Source organism: Limulus polyphemus, unplaced genomic scaffold (assembly GCF_000517525.1).
Source record: "Limulus polyphemus unplaced genomic scaffold, Limulus_polyphemus-2.1.2 Scaffold3516, whole genome shotgun sequence".
Classification (NCBI taxonomy): domain Eukaryota; kingdom Metazoa; phylum Arthropoda; class Merostomata; order Xiphosura; family Limulidae; genus Limulus; species Limulus polyphemus.
In genome coordinates this window covers 77,511-102,099 of record NW_013669126.1, presented here as the reverse complement: position 1 = coordinate 102,099, position 24,589 = coordinate 77,511, and the positions used below count along the sequence as shown (strand labels likewise).

Below are 24,589 nucleotides of genomic sequence, written 5' to 3'. Positions count from 1 at the left end.
AACTATCCTAAATAAGAAATTTAATAACAATATAGTTGTTAGTCATTATAAAAAATCTTAACTACTTTTTTACAACCCGTTATTTCTCGTTATTCCTTTCATTATCTAGTAGTATAATTAATATCAGGCAATAATTCTAAGAACCTTCTGCAGAGTATATGTTGAATTCTTACCAGTTCTTCTGTAGTCACAGCATATATATTTACTTCCTGTTCAATCTTATCTTCTGAAATCAAAGATTTTTTCTTTAATCTCCATTCTTCAACTGCTGCTGCCAAAGCTATCTTCTCTTGTTCCATTTCCAGTGGAACTAAAATTCCATCATCATCATCACGATAACCATAATAATCTGCATCAATATTCTGCATTAGTTCAGCCCTTGTTTTACGAGGAGCTGGAGGAGCTGTAAATCCATATATTATATAAACATTTGGAAAAGACCTTTGTTTAACAATGAAATATTAAGTATTTTACAGTGGAAACAGAGACTGACTTAAAATATTACAAGTAATACAAATAAAAAAATAGCAAATGTAAATGCAAAAACTATGTATCCAATAATATATATATACCAAATCATGAAACTAGATTACATTAAGTTTTTTCAACAACATGAAATTTATATGCACAGTATAAATGTTTCACAGCGTTTATGATCATACTTATCACTCCACTGTTATGGACATGTAAAACAACTTTTTTGCCTGGTTTAAAAACTCACTGTGCACAACAGAAATAAATTGAAATAATATACTCTTTAATAAAATATTTATTTAAAATTCTTGCTTTCTGAAGCATGCATCTTTATCATCATGAATGTAGTACTTCAATCACAACCAAAGAACAGAGGATATATTATATGTTAATAATTAATAAGAACCAAATTTAAGTTAACATTTCCTAAAATTGAAAAATGTATTTCCGATAGGTACTTTCCTCATCTTACACAAAGCTATTCCAACCTTCATTTGCCCTCTAAGCATTGCTAAAATTTTCAAAAGTACATTACTCTTTAACCTTGTGCACACAAATGGAGGGAGGGCAAAGTGCACGTCATGACCTCTTTACAGTTACATTCAAAATTTATTTAGTTTATTATCAATTTATTTCAGTGAACTTGGCATCAAAACATAGCTTATAATTCAATTTTTTATATTATACAAATTTTAATTTCAAAAGGAAATACTTAAATAGATTCTCAGTCTTCACTTCCCTGTATCACAACACTTCTTCACTCTGACTTGCCCATTTTAGGTTTTCTTTGTACCCCTATTTGATCTTGTAACTTTCCGACAAATTACACACTGAAACTAGATATTTCCAAGCTGAAATGTAACTGTATAAATTCTAAGCTTCTTGCTTTACTGAGATATATGTAATAAAGTGAAACCCACATGCCATGTCCTTTCTATCATATTCTTTCAAAAAATGTCAATAATTCATTTTGAAATTTGCTACTGGATTATTTACAACCAAAAGAAATATATTTTTATTTACTGAATATCAATGATGCTAGAATTGTTCAGTTTTGAATTATTTGACCTCACTTCTTTTGTTTGATTTTGTCTAGTCTTATCTTGACCAGTTAATCAAATTTTGTAAACAGGGTTAGAGCTTAGTTAGAAAGCCAGTTAAATTATAGCATTTTTAGGACATTAGTTATTTTGAGCATGCCAATATTTTGTGTTCAAATTGCATATTAGAATTTTAAAACAAATTTTACATGGTACCAATATTTCTAGAGTTATGTTTGAGACATTGATAATTACATCGATTGCAAGCATCTCAATAGCTAAATTCCTTAATTTTTATGTACATTTTTAATTTATCATTACAAAAGTAACTAAAAATTTAAAAATTTATCGGATTAAATAAGAAAACTTAAACGAAAAAATAATTAAATACAAAAATTTCTCCACAATGGATGTAAGCAAGCAGCTTGTGTGTGATGTAGTCAAGACTTTGTTTACTGTAACTTGCCCTATCCTCTTGCCAGGTGATTTATTGCTTTATTACACAAGCTCAGTAATTAGACATGGTTCAATGAGCAATAAAAGAATAAAATTAATTGAAAGCACATGTGAAAATGTTAGAGGACTTAAGATGTTGGAATAAATAATTATAATTATCTGTTACATTTGACAGTCATTCTAGAAAAAAAATATGTACTTTTGATTTTATTCCATATTTTTCAACTTTCACTACAGATGATTCTGCTACCATCATTGTTAGGGTACAGAAAATAAGAGATAAAGTATGTTTCACTGAAAACAAAAACACTTTTGATAGTTAATTATGAGGATCTAACGGTTATGTAAATGAAAAATGAAATTTGTAAGATGAAAAAGTAATTTCATTTTTAACAAAAATCACTTTGCACTTAGACTCTGTAAATTCTGACAAGTCTTTAGTTGAAATACTTAATTAAAAATACTGATTTTTTGTACAACTTATCTATAATGTTTACTAAAAGCTTACCAAATTTTAAGAAGATATACTTAGTAGATTCAGAAGTATAGTAAATGTTAGTTCTTTAACTCTCTCACTATGGCAGTTCAGTCCCAGAGACTGACCTTGTAATCATCTTGTGCTTGTTATAGTTTTCAACTTTTAATACACTATGTGCATCTTCACAGAATTCTGCAGATTTTCAGTAAACATTACAAGGCTTTCTTACACAAAATATCAGATTTTGTATTAAGTTTTATGATTTTTTAATTGATGCTTGTGCATTTTTTCTTTGCAAATGTTAACTATCCAACATGCAACGAAATTTTGATTTTAAGATTAAAAATACTTTTATGGATCAAAAAATTCTCAAATTTCACATGCAAAACCTTTATAACTTTCTAATAACCTCCAGATAATTATCAAATGTTTTCTTTAGAAAAACTTTATATTTTATCTGTTATTTTCACTATTGTATCTCGGTATCGGTTTGGTCAATTTGACCAACCACATAACCTCTATAAAAAAATTAGGAAATAGATATAAGTTACGCTTTTTCCTTCTAGACAAAATAGATTAAATCTCATAACGTTATACATTTATATATATTTATTATTTTTGTTGTATTGAGATTTCAGCCATGTCTGACTAACATTACAGAAGTTGCAATAATGCAGCTCACATGCACTCATGTTACCATATTCCACCTTATAAAACTGGCCTTTACAAAGTGACGTGTTATGACTTTGTTCTAGTGGACCACTCTTTTGTAAAGTATAGTTACATTTCAGTTACAATACATTACATATGTGTATATATATTATTACTATTTACAAATAAGTTCTTAAATTTCAGATATTTTTCTGTCAGGGTTTTAAATATGAGTGGGCTGGGATTCCTCTACAGTAAGTGTCTGTGACTTGTTGGTGATAAATTTGAACAATAAATGGACACCACACAATCCACTTGTTTTAAAATAATATATTCAAAACAAGTCAAACGTATGTACAAAAAATTCTTTACACTATAGGAAATTACAATTTTATCTGAAATTCTAAATAATTCTCTTTCCTTGTCAAAAGTCCACACAGACTGATATAATTACTTTAGAATCCAATTGACAAGACAAATTATTTTTTCTCTTATTTTATCACAATAGTATCAGTGAATGATTCCCTTACATTACCTCATGGGTTACCACAGTTGTATCCTGAACTTTAAATAATTGTCACATTTTCGTCAAAGTCCACACAGGTAGGTTCAATTACTTTAGAATAACCTCTGACAAGACAAATTATTCTCCTTATCTCTGTTAAACTCACTTCAAAATATCACCTATTACAGCTAAACTAACAATCACACAGTCTAACTTCACTTTCACTGACATATCCTTTTCTGACTTAACTTCTTTTGTTGGTTACCACAGTTGTATCCAGAGCTTTAAATAATTGTTTCTTTTTTTGGCAGAAGTCCACACAGGCTGATTCAATTACTTTGGAACTCAATTGACAAGATATATTATTTTTCCTATCTCTGTTGTTACAATACAGCTAGCTGTGAAACACACAATAGAAACCACCCATTAAGGTTAATCATTCACAGACTGGCTAACTTCACGTTTTCTTTTTTTTCTGACTGAATTTCACTTTACTAAACTTTTACTTACTTGCACTCGCTTGGTCGCTTACATACATACCTTGCCCAACTGAGGCCTCGAACTTTCTATAAACTAAGAGATGCTATTATGGAACAATACTCACTTAAGGTAATGAGAAAAACACCAAAGAATCGAGTAACTTGATTTCAACAATATTACTAAAGCCTAGTACAACAATCTAATTGCATACATAATGTACAACTCATTCAGTGTTACGTAATGAAATTTGTTATAACTATCACCTATAAAATAATTAACTTTAACACTCTTGTTATAAAACTAAGTAATCATTAAATACGAGATCACTAAATTAACTAAGTAATGGTTTTACCCTAAATAGTCTTTTATATCTAACATTTTCTTCAAACATAGAACAGTAAACAAAAACATATAGAAAACAATGATTTCTACTACATAAGATTTTAAAGAAGTTTGTACTCGCCGTATCTTGCATGCCAAGCCTTGCTGAATTTCGCATATGGAGGATGTAAAACAAAATAACTTTTTTGGTTTTATATATACATTTTGAAATAAAAAAATATAAATTACTCTATCAGTATTGCAGAATTTTATTGTAATTTATCAGCCTTACTATACTGTATTTGGGTCTAAAAGAATATTGTTTTCTGAACAACATTTTCATTTACCCCTTCCTTCCAAGACTTAATCCGGATTTTGATACACGTGGTGGGCAGAGCACAGATAGCCCATTGTGTAGCTTTGGGCTTAATTACAAACAAACCTTATGTACACCTGCTTTGCTCTATCATGTGTTTGTAACCAATCAAAATCTCAGAATTACCTCCATGTGATTTTCTCAGTCTCTTGAAGGTGGGAAGTTTCCAAGATTATTTCTTTTGTCTCGGTAAAATATAAAATAAGAATTAATCTTTTCTATTTGCTGAGATACCAGTATATTTAGCAAATCAAACACAGTGGCCATGCCCACCTCTTGCATTTTTGGAAATACTTCGTCATATACACACACCCCCAGTAGCACAGCGGTATGTCTGCAGACTTACAACGCTAGTTGTAAATATTGGTAATTTGAGTTTCTAATTCGTAAGAAACCATAGATTTTGTACTTGGACATCAGAAACATATAATTTGAACCAAAGCTGCGTTCAACGTACCAACGAGACACAGTGATAAATAGTCCCCTAAATATGTACATATTCATTCCAAAATTTGTGTGCAAACTGCATTTATTTATTGAAATTATTTTTGGTATTATGGTACATTTTAAACCATGGTATATACTTAATGCAAAAGAAATTGGGTGGGTAGAAATTGGTTTCATCTTCACAGAAAACATTAGTATTATTACAACTTAACAGTACCTGACTGCATTATGATTAATTTTTGTCACAGATTTAACAATCAGATTTAAGTAATATTTAATGCTACAAATTAAATCAAAAATAGTACTATTGACAAATTCATAATTAATATGCTGTTTGGTACTTAGGATTCTGAAATTTGGGAGAGCAAAAATAAGTTATATATACATGAAAATATTCAACTTTTAAGAATTTTGTTAATTTATGAATTCTTTTCATATTGGTTTTGAATCAGTGAAGCATCTGTATTTAGTTAACATTAATGGTGATTACATGAATATTAAACATGATAAAATTTCAGCACTGTGAAGCAAAATAATCTGAGGAATAATATCTTAACTTACTGTGCCAGAAACATTAGAAAAACATTCAATTAAAAAAAAAAGTGTTTTTTTTCACAAAACAAGTTCAGTAACAATAGTTTAGTGATATCTGATATGACAGTAAATTTAGACTGAGAAAAAGGTATATATTTCTTTATGCTTGCATGTGTTTTTTCATTCTCTGTTTAGCTTTTACAATTAAACATCATTATAAATGAATTTTGAATATCAAGAGGAAAAGTGAAATGCTTCTGTTATATAAAAAAACAAACAAATGTGAAGCTTCATACAAGTTAAAAGCACTCATATATATATATTACATATTGACTTATAAGATCTGATTATCATGAATTTACAATCACAGTGCAAAATTATAGACTAAGACTTTTTACTGAAGCAAACTTGTTGCACTAAAGCCGTGTTCCTTGCAAATGTGACTTATGCATTTCATTCTTTCAATAAAATGAAAACTTTTATGCACAAATTAAAATTAATTCAAGCAAATCAAATATAGAAATGGCTGGTGATTGCATCTTGAAGGTTACAATTAAAGAAAAAACTTTTAAAAAAGGAAGTAAATGTAGGGATGGCTAATATCAATCCTTCAAAAACAATGCAAACAAGATAGTAGGGATGGCATTTGCATCACCCCCACATAAACAGCACAGGCACATAGTGTATTAGAATGTTAACAAACAAAAACAGGTTAATTCTTAATTCTAGATGTTAATTCTTGCCTGTGCTATTATGTTGAGATGATGCATGCGCCATCCCTACTATCTTGTTTGCACTGTTTTTGAAGGATTGATATTAGCCACCCCAGCATTTACTTCCTTTTTTGAAATGTTTTTTCTTTACTTGTTTTTTTAATGTAGTGTTTCAGTAGACATACCATGAGGTTTCAACTGTAATATTTGTTGTTTATCTATTACTGGCTGGTAATTCCTATTTCACCCTGTACGTAAGTTTTTTATAGGAACATCAAATTTCTTTAAGAAAGTAAACTTCGAAGGGTAATGATGACATAATTTACACAAGAATTATGATTTTTTTAAAAATCACTACTAGTTATTCATAAAACTTATAAAAGCAGATACTCTGTTTGAAAGTATGTCACCTCAGTGAAACTGGTTGACAACACTGTTTTGTTTTTTGAGTTATTATGTAATAAAAAAAAGAATCAGAAGAAAGAAGAAGGAATTCAAATTTTTTGCTATGATATTGACAGACATTCCCTGAACTTGTGGCTCAGTCATTACATAGATATTGTTATAAAAGGAAGCACTATATAGTATAGTATAGTGACTTATTGAGGAGATATTTAAAATACTATTTTGATGAACTTAAGAGTTGTCTTCCATAACAATCCACGTCTAGAATGTTAGAACTATCACTACAATAGCTTGTATGCATTATTTGTGAAAATATACTTGTAAACACTAGAAAAGGAAAATTATATTTATTTCCTCCCACACCACAACTTTTTTACTCTTTTTCTGTTTCATTTGGTATTCTATAACATTTGGTTCACTGGTGTAAATTAAATTTTGATAACAAAGTTTTACTCACGCTCTTGTTCAAAAAGCTCCCGAACACCTGGCAAGTCTTTGGCTGCTCCAAAATATCCTAGATAAAGTAGAAAAAACTAAATTTTCAATTGAATATCAACAGAAGACTTATTGAAGACTTACACACTCAGTGTATGGAGTGTACAATACACAGTTTTAAATCCTCTATATGTGGAAATAAAGTAGAACCTTTAAATAAAATTATGCAAATACTTTGATGAAAAAATATGATATTTTAATAAGAATATCTATAAGCCTTTATCACTCAGCAAGAAATTTTAAATTAGAAACTATTCAATACAATAAAACAATTGTTCTTTTTCTGAGAGAACACTTACTGACTTAAGTGAACTACACATAATTCTTTTAAGAAATTATGTTGTAATAGTAACTTTTGTCAAAAAAACCCTGTTAAGGCTAAAACACCACCATAAAAAACTCCTTATAGAATTTCATAGATATTAAATCTTAAACAAAGAAGTCAATTTCAATAAAAGGAAGAAACAGTTTTTAAAGTCTATTTCCTAAGTTAGTCAGTCTGTATTGAATGTCTAATGTTATTTTATAACTTAGTTTTACTTTAAACTACAAAGTTATTAAAAAATAACAGCATAAGCTACATTACTAGTACATAATCTTCACTGAAGCAGCTAACAGATAAGACGGTTGTTTGCTATTATATTAAGTTCTTCTTTTCATGGAAAACCTATAAATCTAAAACAACCTCAGTTCTAAATCTTAGTAACCAATAAAGTCATAAGCTCTTACATATACAAAAAGAATACATTCAAATATTGAGTTGAACTTGTCGATTCACCCAAGTAAATACAGAAAAAAAACTGTATTAATCAAGATGTTTGACATTAAAAACACTTACACGTATCTTTGTTAGATACGGAGGTACACTTTAATACTTAGCAATTAATATATTTTAGTTTATTAATGAACAAATCAAAACATCAAAAAGAGGTAAGATAGCTATATACATTAATATAGAGAGAAAATAGTCGACTGTATATCTAAAATGTACAAGGTGAAAATAAGAACATTTTTAAATAACATGGTATTATACTATCACTTTCATAGCACTCTCATATGCAATACTCATTGTCTAGTAGCATAAAATGTAAAGTATAATTTTATTTCATTTCTCAGTAGCAATTCCAAGAAAGTATATAAAAACAAAAATATTAAGATGACTCGCTAAGAGAAAAAACTAAAATAAAATAATAATGTTTTAAAGTTATGGTTTTGACTGATGAAAGATAAAACAAATCGTTAATCAAAAGACTTAATATTTGTGGTAAAAATCATGTTGTGGTGGAAGACAACAGATAGATAGATCTGAAATAATGTTTCTACACACCTTTAATATATAATCCTTATTGAAAAAATTAAGAGGAATGTGATAAAAACATGCATAGTCTAACAATTTTTATTACAAGTTTTAGGCCTAACAATAAAATCTGGTAAAGTGGATGGGTATGGGGTTAAAATATATATCCCCCCCCTCCCATATAGAGGTAATTAACATTTAAACAACTGGATGTACAGTTGGAATTGATAAATTGCGGATGGGAATGCTTGGGTCCTTATCATTATTGATTTACTAACTGGTACAGTTATTCTCTTCAAGAATTTTACCTTTTGTAGTGTCTACAAATGGTACAACTTTAATTTGTTTCTTTTTAAGACATAATCTGTTATCTGTATCTAAATATGTATGTTACACCAAAATAAGAAGCTCTTTCTCTCTCTCTCTCTCTATATATATATACACATACACTCACACATATAAAATATTATATACATATATACAAGTGTGACCAGTTGAAGCAAATATTTTCATTTTATTGTTAATGGTTGTGTTTGTTGTTAAGCTCAAAGTTGCACAATGGGTTATTTGTGCTGTGGCCATTGCAGGGATCAAACACCAAATATTAGTGTTATAAGCTCTCAAGTCCAAAACACTGGGAAGCTTATTACAGATGAAAATAACTTTTGTAATCTTTAGGTAACCAGTCCAAACACATTTGACCACCACAAGTATCTAACAGCTTCAGAAAGAAAAGCAAAACAGGCTCATGGAAAGACATATCATTCCAAATTTCAACAATAAATTAAAAACTTACTTATAGCCTCTGTTTCCAGGTACTTCCTTTCCTTCATGGTCTAACATTTTTTGGTCCCACCCTCTGTGAAGATTTAAATAAACAATTAAAGGTAGAAATTTGCACAGTTGTACCAAATAAAGCAATGAAAGTATAATAATAATTTTCCAAAACATATTTACAAAAACACAGCTATTGTTTTAACAAAACACTGACATTAAGAACATCCTTCAAAAAATTAATATACTTCATGAACATAAGTATAAACACAAACATTTGTATAAACGATATTACTGATATCACCAATAAACTATTTAATCCTGGACTCCAATATTTCTAAACTATTTATGCATCAAATTTCTTAGGGGTCCAGGATTCTGTTGGTTACAACGTCCCTAATAACACGAGTTATACACAAAAAATGTCAATATTATAATTAATCCTACTGATTACTGCTGGGGTTTCTTATGTATTTTACACAATTATGAAATTTCACACAGTTTTCATGTACAGCTCCTGTTACTAAGTGTTGGAACAAGTCAAAGTCATTATTTTCCTACACTGAAAATATATTTCCAATAGCCGCTTCCCTTCTCTCACATAATAGTTTTTTCATTCAGTGCTGCCCTCTATATGCCAAATAGCCTTGAAACTTCCACATACCCCACAATCAATGTGGTTCACTGTGTCTTTACATGTACATTATCATGTGACAGTCCTTTACTCATAGGAGTGTGACAAACTCTCCTGACACAGGTTACTCCCTCGATTCGATTTCACCAAACCAGTAGTGGGGAGGAAGGGTGGGAAATATATTTTCACTGTATGAAAATAATAACTTCTGATACAGTACCTTACCTCCACTCAAATAACAGGTAGAATCCCACACTGAAAAGGTGGAGGGATCAGTGCAAAGAAAGTGTCTGAAGAACATCCATGGAAAGACCACACCACTTCTGTACAAGGTACACTCTTTGCCCAGTGTGGTAGTAAGTGTTGCATAATTGGGCAGAATCATAAAAAGCACACCTCTGATAGAAAAGACGGTTGGTCCGGCTCTATATCCCACTGAAGTCTCCAGAAAGCATAATCCAAGAAACAAACACATGCAAGGTCCCCCAAATACAGAAATAATGGTGGGAAAAGCTAAAACAGATGTGCCCCATGGCACAGAAAGGCTAGGGCCATCAGACCTTACCTGTCAGGTCAACTTCAGTTCAAAACCAGGTGCCATCATATGTATGATCTGACCTATGGTAGGAGGAGGGTCCACACCATCTTCCCCTCAAGTTTAGGAGACAGAAGGGAGAAATTTCATATAGTCCTACTAAACAGGGTACATGTATGAAATCCACAATCAACACCAGCCACTCGGGAACCCAACATCTGAACGACAGTAGAAAGGGATGTGTCAGTGTGACAATTCACTTAATTCCAAGATCAATTGAACCTGTTCCACTCTGCACAATATCATCCTTTAGGTTTGAACCTCATGAAGGTGGATTGCATGTAGGGATTACATCTGCCCCATGCAACATAAACCTCTCTGCAACCACACAGAGTAGGAGTGCATGGGGCAGAACCATGTGACTATGGTAGGACGAGGAATTCTTACCAACACGTGTGAGGACTAATGTTGGTTAGTCCAGCTCTAAACCAAAACGACTCTCTAGGAGTTGACATCCAGACAATAGTAGGATGAGGGTATATATCTAGATTGGGGAATTCAGCCTCTGCCCAAAGTAATTTGGGTGGGACATCACACCCAATCCTTGCTGTGCAACATCCTCCTCCTGGGTCCATCCCCACAGATGTGGAGCATGTAAAGTATCAGAGTATATCCCATGGAACATCAACTACTGCACACAACCCCAAAGGGTGGGGTGCATGGAGAAGATACCCAGCACTATGTAATCACAACCTCCAAGCAAAAATGGCAGGAGGTGGAGCATGGAATAGTGTCACATACCCCCAGGGCCAAATACAAGAAGTCAGAGCACATGGGGTATATGTGTACCCCATGCAACATCATCCTCTGGATAGAACTGCACAGAAGCTGAAGTGCATGGATTATTGGCCAACGCCATGTACAAACACAGTCCCTGGGGTTGAATAGAGCTGGGTCTGTGCAACATCAGCCTCTGCATGGAGATGGAGCACTTGGGCCACCAGACAGTAGATAATATACTCCAATATGATTTATGGTAGGCCATACAGTACAGAATTTTGTGATTGATATGCAGTAAGTATACCTGGACAGGCAACACTTGCTACTGAGAAGGATCCATGACCTAATAGGAACATGCCCCCATAAGAAAAAAGAAACTTACCAAGTCACAGTCAAACTGATGTTTAAAGTATGGTGACAGGTGGAAGGCAGTACCCTGGTGAGGAAGAAACAGCCACCAATGAAACTAATGGGAGCTGAATGTATAAGGGACAGTCCCCATGCCTGACCAAAGAATCTCTTACAAATGATGATGGAGATGAAAAGCCATGGAGAAGGTGTCATATTTGATGAGACTTCATCTTCAAAAGCCTTTTGGAAGAAGGAGACAGGGAAGTATATACCGGATTAATAAGCTGATAAACCCAGCCTGTCAGAGTACAGGGGAAAAGCTCATGTTGTGAGGAAAAGTTCAAGTGAATGAAGAAGTAGGATGAAAGCTGTGTGGGCAATATAACAACGAAGAACATGAACAGGACATAGAAATTTATCCGGATCCAACTGGGAATAGAAGTGGGAAATGCAGGAAAGGAAAATTGGTGAAAACAAGTGAATTCCCCTAATGAACCACCAACATTTTGGACATGAATGATCAATATGGATAAAGAAGAACATATGTGGAATGGAAAAAGAGTGTGAGAAATGTTGATGGCAAAAATCTCAAACTGCGACGATGCCCAAAGGCTGAGATGAGAAGCAAATAAGTCTTTTGTTCCATAAATAAAACTGGTGGATGAAATTGTTTGAAATTTGACAAGAACTTTCTTAAAAGTATGTAGTTTCAGAAAAATAAAATACTTCAATTTGATTTGTTCTACTATTTTTAATAAAAAATTCTTTATTTAACGTAGTCACTTGCACTTGGACTCTGAATAGTTCACCTGCAAGGTGATTTTAATTTTGAGTATAAAAATACTATTTATTATCTTACAATTTTCCCACTTCATTTGCATAATCTCTACCCTATAACACCCACTACCATTTCTAAATTCCTTTTTGCACATAGCACAAAGTGTCACTGAGTTACATTCAAAATCTAATTAAACCACTTTACTATCAAGGTATTTTAATGAAATTAGCATTATCAAATACATTACAATTTAAAGTTTTATATTATCCCAAGTTTTTACTAATCTATTTTGAAAGAAACCTCTAAAACATTTAAATCTTCAGTTGTCTTGTCATGTGACATGCATATCATTGAAGACCTTAGATTTTGTTGCTTATGTATTTTTTACAGTTTGTTAGACAGTTATATTGCATTTAGGTTTTACTTATATATTTTAGTTAATTATGTATTATTTTTGTTTTAAAATTAATATTTGGAAGGTTTATATGATTTTTTTATTTTTGTCTGTAGTCATCTAGTTTCTGAAAGCTTATAAAGATAAGGAGTGTGGAAACGCCATTTTGTGTGTAGAAATCATTTCTCTGCCTGGAGTCTACTGGTTATAGCTTGATAATGGCCTATGGGCAGCAGTTGATGTATTGACATGAATAATAAAACACAAAGAAATGGAAATGAAAATAAAACATTAAAAATAAATTGTAAGTGAAAAGATAATGACATGAAGTTATACATATGACCCAAAGAAGATAATTTAAGACTATTCTGTGCACTTCATGAAGAAAAATACAAATTTCCATTTCTTAATTTCAAAATTGTACATTCATGATAATAGCTAGAGTTAGTGATATAGCACACTGTCTTCATGTATGGAATTTATCTAATCCCTTGCAAGGAGATCTGGTTTTCCATGCATGTAGTATCCCTTTTATCCTGTTCCATTTGCCTTTCATCCCTCACAGCTTATCAAAGGAGGTGGAAGGTCTTACACTATTGATCACTTGGACATGGGGTTTCTTCTTCTTGGCCCATTGTCCCTCTCCTAGTGGATTTCCTCACCTGGGTATACAATCATGGTGCTTAGTTTTTGTCCATTGCAGTTTATTGTGTAGTCTTGTCCAATACCATCCATTTATCCAGGTACCATTCTGTGTTTTTCTCTCCCACCATTTCCCTGCTATTGCATTCGTTCAGGATTAGCCATCCACCCTGTTGGGCAGTCCTTCGGGATTGGGACGTCAATATCATTTTCCACTTGAGCCTCTGACTTCCTGTTCCAGGTATCACCTATCCTTTAATGAAGGGCCATGAACCGAGGCTAATGAAGGAAGGATGATGATGTAAGAGGAAGAGGTAATGGACGAGTTGTTTGGAGCTGAAAAAAAAGTGGAAATAAGGGTTGTTTCAGCCATAAAGGAGCAACCAGGAGGACCTGACACGGAGTGCATTGGATGATTGAAATCATCCTGGGAAGGAACTGGATTGGGTGTAGGCATATAGGTACCAGTTGGTCCAATCCTAACTGAGAGCATCCACAGCCAAGGCTTGTAGATAAGGAACCAAGACCAAAAGAAAGTTAACTTGAGACAAGTGACAAAAGCATCCAGGTGAAGAGTACCCTACTGAGTGTACAGCCACTGGAAAATCTGAGGGTTGAGAGACCACTCCATGAGGTAAACTTGATCAAGTTGGGAAAGATGGTCTGCCATGAGGTTGAAGGCACCTGGAATATGACGTGTCATGAGATGTACATGAAGCATGTGGATTCAATAAAGGAGTTCCAATGTTTGAGAACAAAGGAAATGAGAACTGGTTCCCCCTTGGTGACTGATATACAAGACAACAGCACAGTTGTCAGAAGGGATCATAACCAATTTGTTCTGAAGAAAAGGAAGGAAATGATCCAAAGCACGACATACTGCCAGAAGCTCCAAGATGTTGATATGGAAGGATTGTTTGACAGGCGAAAGAGATTCGAGCTGCCGAGAGTCCAGAAAAGGAAAATCACCCCCGATGGTAAGCCAAGATATAATTATCTGAAGCCTTTGGGGTTGGGGCATGCTGGCCCCTGCCCTCAGTTGAGACAGGAAATGATCAGCATAGAACCTATTATCTAGAGAAAGGAGAATACACAAGGTACTTGGACAACGAAGCAGGACGTAACAGGGAAGGGGTAGGATCATATGAAACTGGGTATACAGATAAAAGGTAACATACTTGATAAATCATGTCCAAAAAGGCTGAGAAGGGCCTGACTGAATCCTCAATAGACACATTAGTTTGCACAGTAAAGGGGGTGGAGGAAACAAGCTGTCAAAATCATTATCAATATGAATATGTTCCACTGGTACCAGAAGCATCTGGGAAGGGTCGGGAGAAGAGGGATGACACATGTCAAGTTTGATCTCCCAATGAACTAAAGCCAATACATCTTCAGTCAAGACCCCCATACCTGAAGCTTGTGTCACGACATTTGAAGTCATAGTTTCAGTAGCAGAAGTCATGACACAAAATTTGGAATTCATATTCGACTGTGAACGAAGTTGGGAATCAAAGAAAAAAGGTTTGAAAAAAAAGTCAAATGTCAAACCAAAATGAAAACAAAGAAAGTTAACTTGATAATAACCTTCAGCTAACAAAGAATTGGAGAAACTTGAAATAATAGTTTTAAAAAAAAGTATCGTGTAAATTTGCATGAAAAAGGAAAACTTCTGAACTTGATGACTGTCTAACAAGAAGTGAATGTTATGCGAAATCGAATAGAGGGTGTAACCTGCAACAGGAGAGTGTGTTGCACTCCCACTGGTGGAGGGTTATCACATGATAATTTATATGCAAAGACACAGTGAACCACATTGATCATGAGGCAGGTGGGGGTTTCAAGACTAGTGGCAAGGGAAAACATTTGCATATAGATGGCAGCAGTAGAGATAAGGTACCATATCGAAAATAAAGATTACTCACTGTCCCTATCTACTATCTAGTGAAACCACAGCCAAGGGAATGGGCTTGGAAAAATCAGACCCCACCAGTAATGAATATAATCAAATCAGTAATAAGAGAGTTAAAAATAACAGTACGTAGTACCACTGAATCTCTTTGATGTCATACAGAAACCAGTTAAAAGTAATTAGTTTAAAATCTTAGTAAAAACACTTACAGCATTTTAAGAACATGTATATTTCAAATTTAATTTCTTGTTGTTTAATTACAAGAAGAGCATATTTAATCTCATTACATACATTTAAACACTTACGGAGTAATCTGGGCCACCCAATTCCTTAATTCGTACCTCCCAATGGCCTTTTTCACGCAACAGTTTGTTGATATCATCATTTAGATCTCTAATTCGAAATTCTCCTAGTCCAGCTGTGCAGAGTCAAAAACAATTTAGTAAGTTTCCAGAGTCTTAAAATTTTTATCTCAAAACACTGTGAAAAACCCAAAAAATACCCAATCTAACATTAAAACTAAGAAATTAATAGAAAAAAAGTAAAAACAATTTGGAAGAACAAAATTAAGTACTTACACAGAATATGTATGGGAGAACCAATAAATAAAACATAAGATTACTTTTTAAACTTCTAACAAGTCAATTACCATCCTATGTTCTTTGACAACCTGTGTATGCTAATTATGCTCTTCTACTACTATAAATTGTTATTATTCACTTGCTACAAATTTAGCACTTATAAAATGGTAGATATCCTGCAACATTAGAATAAAAAAATTATTATTTAAAACAAGGGTAGCATTATGGATAATGATTCAGTTGTGAATACTCAAGTTTTATCCATTTGTGGCAGTTCAAAGAAGATATTTTCAGCTTTGTAACACACATCTTTAGTTCTTAAAATGTAATATGAGTGAACCATTTTTGGATAGAATTGTCATAGTCCAAAAAAATGTGTTTAAATTTCACATCTGAATTCAATTTCTTGAGATTTGTATTGTTAATAAAGCTTTGATTTTCATTTTCTTTGGATTTTGTTTCAAAATCTTTAGTTTTTATCCTGATTTCTCAAATGACAATGACTTATACTTTGACCTGAGTGAGTGGTGTAATTCACATACAGGTCTTATTTCTACTGTGGCTTCTGGAAGATCATTAACTGTCAAGGATGTTGTAGCATTTTTTCAACATGTTGTGGATTACCACATGCTTACTGGGCCTCCTACTTCTGTCCCGTCAGTCAAAATTCTTTCTCCTCAGTTGGGAATGATCGTTCAATACAATGCCAAGGAGAAGAATAAAGTTACCATGAGTGAAAGTGCATAGGGAGAGTTACTGAACATCAAGATTGTGTTGCCCTCCTGTTGGTGGAGAGTTTTTGTAATATGATGACATCATCATGCACCAATTAAATGTTTTGATGAAAAATTAGAATTAAAAAATTATAAAAAATGTGAGTAGCTATATAATTCTTTATATTACAACATAATTAATCTGTGGTCTCATGTCAGACTGAAAAAAATAAAAAATTCAGTTGATCTCATTTGTACTATTTTAATAACAACTATATTTACTATAACAAATTGCTTTAATTTTATCAATATTGTGAACTTTATACATAATGTTAGGAAAATGACCCATGACCCAGCTAGGTTGGTCAGTACCTCTTTAAGGGAAAAAAATGGCACCTATACAATTTTGTTTCCTATGCCAAATGAAAACAACAAATGCATGATAGCCTTGCCAATAAGGTAGCTTTCAGCTTGCATGAGCTGAAGACTATTCATGACAAAACATTACTAAAATAATAGAATTTCATAAATATGGATTATAGATCTCTGTAAAATAGAGCTGATATTTTTCATAAAATGTGAATAAAATCAACAGATTGTAATAAATATGAGGTGAAAGATATCATATTTCCCTATTTATATCATAATGTTAAAATAATCATAATGTAATAGGACATTAAACAGCAAAACGTATGCGTGGAAACAAGTGTTCTTTGTGTGGCATGGTTGCAGTACATGTTTTTCACATAAACAAACCTACTTATTATAAAAAATGTGTTTGTTACAATGGATTTTAATATGTTTGCATAGATATATACAAATCAGCCAAAAGATGTGTGTATTTGGCATCAAACACAGTAAAATACAAAGCAGTATTCATATTTTACAGCTTTTTGCTTCTTTTAGCACCTGTCACTAGATCTAATCTTTTTTCCTGTCTCATTTCAAGTAGATTAGATGAGAAGAGTAGCATAGCATGGAAGGTGATGGGAAAAAGGGTGCAAGTGGTGAGCATGGTGAAGGTGCATGTCACAGTGCTAATGGTGGTGGTGACAGTCCAGGTCCTTCAAAGCAAGCCAAGACAGTTCGAGTTTGCATCATTCACCATATCAAAGAAGAACTTAGCTCTAATCTGACTACTTCAAAGGACATTGAATCTTGGAGAACATTGCTCAAAGCTGCTGAAATATGAAACCACACACCAAATCTTGCCATTGCAAAAACAGTAGAAGAAAGTGTGTCAAACATTTCATACTATAGAAAATGACATAGTTTGTTCCCTATGAAAAAAGATTTGGAGAAAATTTGTGCCACAGAAAATGAAGATCACAGCAGAAAGAATTTATCAAAGGTCAAGAATATTTCATAGGAGAACCTCTTCAGTGTCTGAGCCTACATCAAGACTGTTGACTCGGTGTGCATATTTTGTCAAAAAGGAGCAAGTACCTGAAAAATAGCAACAGCAGATAGACATTAATTCAGTGCATGGAATTGTGGTCTGATGAGGCTGTCAGAAATGCTGCAACAGAAAAGCAAGACACCAGAATGCTAGAAATTTTTTACAGCCTTATTTGCAAGAGAAGGTCAATATAATAGATCATGTTATCGTGAACATACTAGAAAGACAAAAACACACCTGTCATCAGAAAAGTTTGCTCAACAGACAATATGTGATATTGAGTGCTCAAAGGCAGAAAAACATTATTTATGAGAAACTATTCACCTACATCAGAGAGCAACTTGTTAAAAGTGATATGGTGAAAGAAAATATCAATTTAATTGACAGGCTAAAGCAGTTAAAAGGGAAAGAATCCAACATTGATGCAATATTGCAGAGAGCTGCCCTTCATTTGAAAAGCGTAATCCAAGAACAGAAAGTGGCAACAGTTTGGCTTCTTTTCCATCAGAGTTAAACAGTGGCTCTTCTTATATACCAGACTGTCTACCAGACATTCTTGCAGTTTCTTTTAGGGCAGAAAGAGTCATCTACCGTGTCACCTAAGATTCAACATCTCACTGACTCAAGATATCGTCTATGGGGTAACAAGTACAAATCAGAAGCCTTCTAAACATATTTTGTTGCCCTATGCAGTAAAATCTTTCACAGGTAGTGTTGAGGTTGTGGAAAAAAAAGACATATTAATATAGTGTTTTTTGTACCTATACATGTAACATACCCCAAGAAAACCATAGACAAAGCAAACATGCAAAAAAAGCTTTATAAGAATTTCTGTGGTTTCTATTAACAAGCAAACAAAAATATGGCAAAAATACATGTTTGCAATCTTAGTGCATGTTATGGAGAGGATATATACCTAAAAGTAAGAAATATGTTTGAAGATAACATAAAACATGCAAGTAACTTCAATATAGCCTGTCCTTTTAGATGGTTATGTTGAATTTGTAAGAATTTGGTCATACACTTTTGTGAGATGGTGCTTGAATTTAAGTGCAGATTTTTTTTGTATAATGCTGCCACACTCAAATGGCTATCATACAAAATTGAAAACTAGAGACATATGATAGATCAAATATATATATAGTAGAATTTATCCCTTTTAGTGGTACCAATAGGTCCAATTTTGGGGGTCTGGCTCTTGGACTAATTAATGTCAGTTCAAAAATTGAGTTAAAGGTAAAAACAAAAACAACCTAGAAGACAAATGTTTTTGAAAAGTAGGCCTTTCTTCATCAGGGGTATTAGACAAAATCATCAAGACCCCAATTTTATGTTGTGGCTCTCAGTTTCTAAGCATCAAGAATCCCAGGATTCTAAAAACAAAAGCTGTGGGCATTCTGTGATTATTTTTGTAAGTCATGATATTAACTGATTCAGCTGAACAATCTTGAATTAATCAAAAATAATAATGAGAACTCATAATGACAATATTTCAATTATTTGGAAAGTTAAAATAATCAAAAACAGTAATACTTGGCAACACTAGTTTTGATTATTTGATTATTTTTGTGACATTAATTGATTTAATTATAATTTCAGTTTACTATTATGTTATATGACACTAACTGATGTAATCAATGCTCATAGGCAATCAACTATTTCAACTAATTGAGTTAATTGCCCAGAACTAGAAAAGAGTGAGGGATTTTATCACTTTCATGATGGTTGAGACAATTTAGTGCATGCTAAGACAACAGAAAAAAATGGGGAAAATAATTTCCTGAAACCTCTGCTTAGTGAAATACAATATTAACCCTTGGAGTGCATAATTAAATTTTGAGTGAGTTCTCGAATAGTGTCAATTATACACTAACAAATGAAATTTAGAATTTGACCTTTTTGGTACTTTTTCAATATTCAAATCCACTAGTTGCACTTTTGCTCGGTGATGTATGCACACACGGTACTAAGGTGGGAAATTCAAGGACGTGTGAGTATCCCAATTGTCACACTATGAGGAAAAGCTTTTGTGACATTGTGGAGTAAATCTGCTTGTGACACCAAACAGCTATAAATGTCAAATAGGATAAATCTGATTATAGCATTCAAAGGATCAACAGTCAAGTTACTGAACTTATGATAACAAATAACTAAAGCTCTTTTAAAGGATGCAATTTTTTGTTATGTTTTTGACATCAAATATAACTTTAAACAATAGATGACAGTATATTCAACTAAATATCTTCATTACTTTGTTAAATGAAAATGTTGAAGGCCTAGTCTGATAAATGGGATGAGCATTTCTACTGAAAAATGGAAGGTTAACAATGGACAAATATTCTGTCAATAAACACTGCAGTAGGGGTGTCTAGAAAAAAGAAATATTAATAAGGCAGTAATTAATTCAAATTGACTGGTTGGCTTATGTATTTTACTAAGAAGCACGTTTGGTATATATAGATTTTACAGCCCATTCTGTATATTAGGAAGAAAATGTAATATGAATAATTTATAATTCTAACTACAAAAAAGTGCATTATTTTTCAAGCTCAAGCAGAAAAATATATGCATACAGTCACATGAGTTATACTTCATCTTACCATTTTGTATTTGAGCTACTTTTTTAGCAATTTCTCGAATTATTTGCATTCTCCATTTCTCAGCTTTGGGAAGATCACTACATTCTGAAGCTAAAAATGGTCTCCTTTCTTGAAGTCCTTTGCCTTGGTCAGCAAGTTGAGCTGCCCGCCATCGAGCAAGCGTTGTCCTGAAAATTCAAAAACATTTAATATGTTGAATGTAAATCATTCAGTATAAGGAATTTATTTATCCTATATAAACAAGATTTATTTTCTGAAAAGTCATAACTAATGAAAACACATTTTAGACTACAACATAATTCTTAAATATTTTTTAGTCCAGGACCCCATTTTGTGAATGAAACAACTGAAGCCTATCACTTGCCAAGTAACTAAATATCCACTAACAAGTACCGTTCTCGAAAAAAATGCTAGTATAATAATACAGTTTGTTTTTAAACTATTCTAACTTTTAATACAATTCTCAGTCATAAAACCTATACAATGCTTTCTTTGAGCACAAAATCAGTAAGCAAACAGGCAAGAGGAAGTCATCTTCTTTGAGGAAATTATTATTATTAAAATAGAAACGCTCCCCTCAAAATCACTTGTTGCATCTTCTAAACTCTTTCATGGCCTCCAAACCACAAGATGAGACACCTGGTCTACATGATATATTTAAACAGCTGAGCACTAAAGTTAAAAATGTTTAAGTTTAAAATACCAATTTTAACAATCTCTCCACTTCAAAGATTTTTAACTTACCATAATTTTCCAAATATAATAGGCATCCTAATCTTCATGAACAAATAGTCAAATTTACCTTATCATCATAAATAATATGTACTTAGACTTTTGCAATACTGGGGTCAAAGTAATCCTTTGATGACAAGAATGTTAGAATGTCCATATAATCTCTAATTGCACGCTCACCATAGTGCTTCCTAATTTTGCAACAGCAGCTGGCAAATAAACATTGCCCAAATGTTAGAGTATCCAAAAAATTGCTAAAAGCAAATGTGCTTTAGCACTTGCTATGTAGAGAAGTTGTGCCAACTATTTGAGGACAGTGATTCAGACTCAGAATTTGAAGGTTTCACCAAAAATGATTTGTAGTTTTGAATACCAAATTTAATGTAGAGATAACTAGTTTTGTATTTGCAAACATTTCAAAGTATGCATATAAATAAATCTTCAAAATCACAAGACTTAGCTTCTTGATCATTTTATTTCCAAATGGTGTTTGAAGATACTGAAAATGAATTAAAGTGGGAGACAATTCTCACTTATGTCTTAGAAACAGATAGAATAAATAAGACAAACCATCAAAATGCAACATTAATATTAAGTATGCATTATTATTCACAATGTGTGTTGGAAAAGATGGTCTAAACTGACTGTAAAAAAAAAAAAAGAGAGAAAGAGAGAAAAATTTTTTTTTTATTTGTTACCATATATTATATACTCCCTAACTTTTAAATAAATTCTTAGTGAAAAAATATGTAGAATATTCTGAAAATTATGGTCATTTTTAGGAGGTGGAATGAATATTTATAGTAATAATGGTTTTTTAGGCCACTTTTTAAATCCCTTGCTATTCATTATGTCACAACACTCTTGCTCTCTTCCTAACCTGCACACTAATCTGGAGCCCCTCTACTTCTCACTGAAGAATTAAGAACACAATGTTTCCTGTCTATTTTGTTTTTTCACTGAGAATATTCTGCAGAATACACATCCTTAAAGAAATATTTTCTCTTTGATAGCTAATAGATTCAAATTTTGTTTTAAATGTGAATATATATTTTTTTATTTCTCACACTATGGTACAGTTCATAAAACATTAAATATGAAGAAAAATTTAAACTAATCAAACAGACACCCAGTCATCAATTTCTTCCTCCGTGTCTGTAGATCTCATGCTCAACCCTCTTTTCCTCAAATACACTTAGCTCAAACCAAAATGACATAAATATATATGTAAGAACATGAGTATATTTAACAACATTTTGTAATTGTTTTCTTACTATAGAACTATTTACATGTGCACAAGTTGAATAAAACATTCTCAAGCTATCCTATCTTTATTCTATAGTATATTTCAATAAAAAAGAAAGAAAGGAATTTAATGTTCATGTTAGAGATTAAGATATATTATACAAACATATGAGGACTATGTGTAGATGATTAGGTGCATACTCAAGTGTATTACCAACTTGATACTTCATCTTTCCTCTACTTCAGACTGTCACTTGTCTTGCAAAAGTGAAAGTAATGCAAGTCTTTTTCAGTTTACAGATAGGAGGTACAACTGATTATGAAATACGAAGCTAAAAATTAGATTTGATGATATACCACAAGACATAGCAGTAAGGAAAATGTTTGTCTTTAGCTTCATTAAATTACATTTTCACATACAATGTATGTATGTTTATTTAAGTGTCATATTTTATGGATTTTCTGTTATTTTTGCCCTACATGTTTAGGTCCTGATGCACACTTTCCTCTAATGCATACAACTGTAACTTCCCTTAAAAAAATATTTTAATTATTTCTTAATAATCTGATGTGTTTTTGATGTTACAAATTTAATCTTTACAGTTTGAATATCAGATTATGACAAACTTAAATGTACAAATATGTAAAACATTATGCATCAGAATAACTAGCATAAAATACCCTTGCTCTGCTGCAGGTCTCCAAACCTCCCCACTTTCCTATGGTTCACAAAGGCCCTAGTGTTCTGATCAAACTTATTCTTGAAAAAAAATGAAGAGTTAGAAGGGATCTTATTGTGATGTTTAAGACTGTTTGAATAACTGATAGTGTTGATGCATCATCTATTTTTTTACTTAATGGTGAGAATGGTAGGACTAGGACACACAAGTATGAATTTTGACACAGTAGGAGTCATCTTCAACTAGGGCAGTTCTAATTTTCTAAAAGAGAAGTTGGCTTTTGGAGTAGGATGCCTTCAGGTGTGGTTGAAGCAGTAAAGTTAAGGGAGTTTAATGGAAGGCTTTATAAATATTTGAACAATAAGGGCTGGCTTTGAGGTTTTTATTTATTTTTTAATAGTTTAGTGGATGAGATACCTTAGAAGGACCAACAACTTTCCTGTTATCCTTAATTATTACGTTATCCCCAATTACTTATATAGCTACCCAAGTGAGTTCATATCAAAAATAAAAGCCATTAGGACACTTTTCTGTGGTACCTGAATAAGTGAACCAGATTTGATCCCATAAGCTTGTGAGAGGAGGTATGAACACAGTTTCAAACATGGCTCCTAGAACCCCAAAGGGGGGAGGGCCAGGAACACAAAATACATTGCCAGATTTGGATTTAGAAATCCTGAACACCTACTCCTAAGACCTCATCGTGCATATGTGACCTTCTGGGCAAGTTTTACCCCACCCCTTAGCAGGGGAGAAAGCTACACAATATAGATAAGAACCTCCTGCTCCTATAGCATCTCAAGTCCACCTGCTAAGATTAGCCCAGCTTGCTCCAAAACTGTGGAATGAGTTCAGACAAACAAGTAAAACAATTCACACACAGCATGAATGAATATAAGACTATACAGTTACTGCAAGTAAAGCAAAACATACCACAAAAAATAAACAATTAAAGAATAATCAGGATTTGTATTTTGTTATAAATATAACAACATAAAATCACTGTTATACACTAATGTCAACCATAAATTCAGTTCATTTTAATGCAAATCAATCACCTAATCATCACCATGTAATCTGAAATGCCTTGATATTAGAAAATACTATCAAAATTGTTTCAAGACTCAATATTAACAACAGCTCTATTGCTATGGCAGATATGTACCT

At 32.5% G+C, this 24,589-nt stretch overlaps 1 protein-coding gene across 1 annotated transcript in view; it reads right to left on the bottom strand.

The window, feature by feature from the left end:
• The window catches only part of LOC106469498 (pre-mRNA-splicing factor ISY1 homolog), a 43,079-nt gene that overhangs the window by 11,267 nt on the left and 7,223 nt on the right, over positions 1-24,589 (bottom strand). Inside the window, 6 exon segments of the mRNA XM_013929996.2 lie at positions 174-403; positions 7,338-7,413; positions 9,465-9,518; positions 9,520-9,531; positions 15,778-15,890; positions 20,766-20,932. Of these exon segments, the coding sequence (XP_013785450.1) occupies positions 174-403; positions 7,338-7,413; positions 9,465-9,518; positions 9,520-9,531; positions 15,778-15,890; positions 20,766-20,932 (652 nt within the window).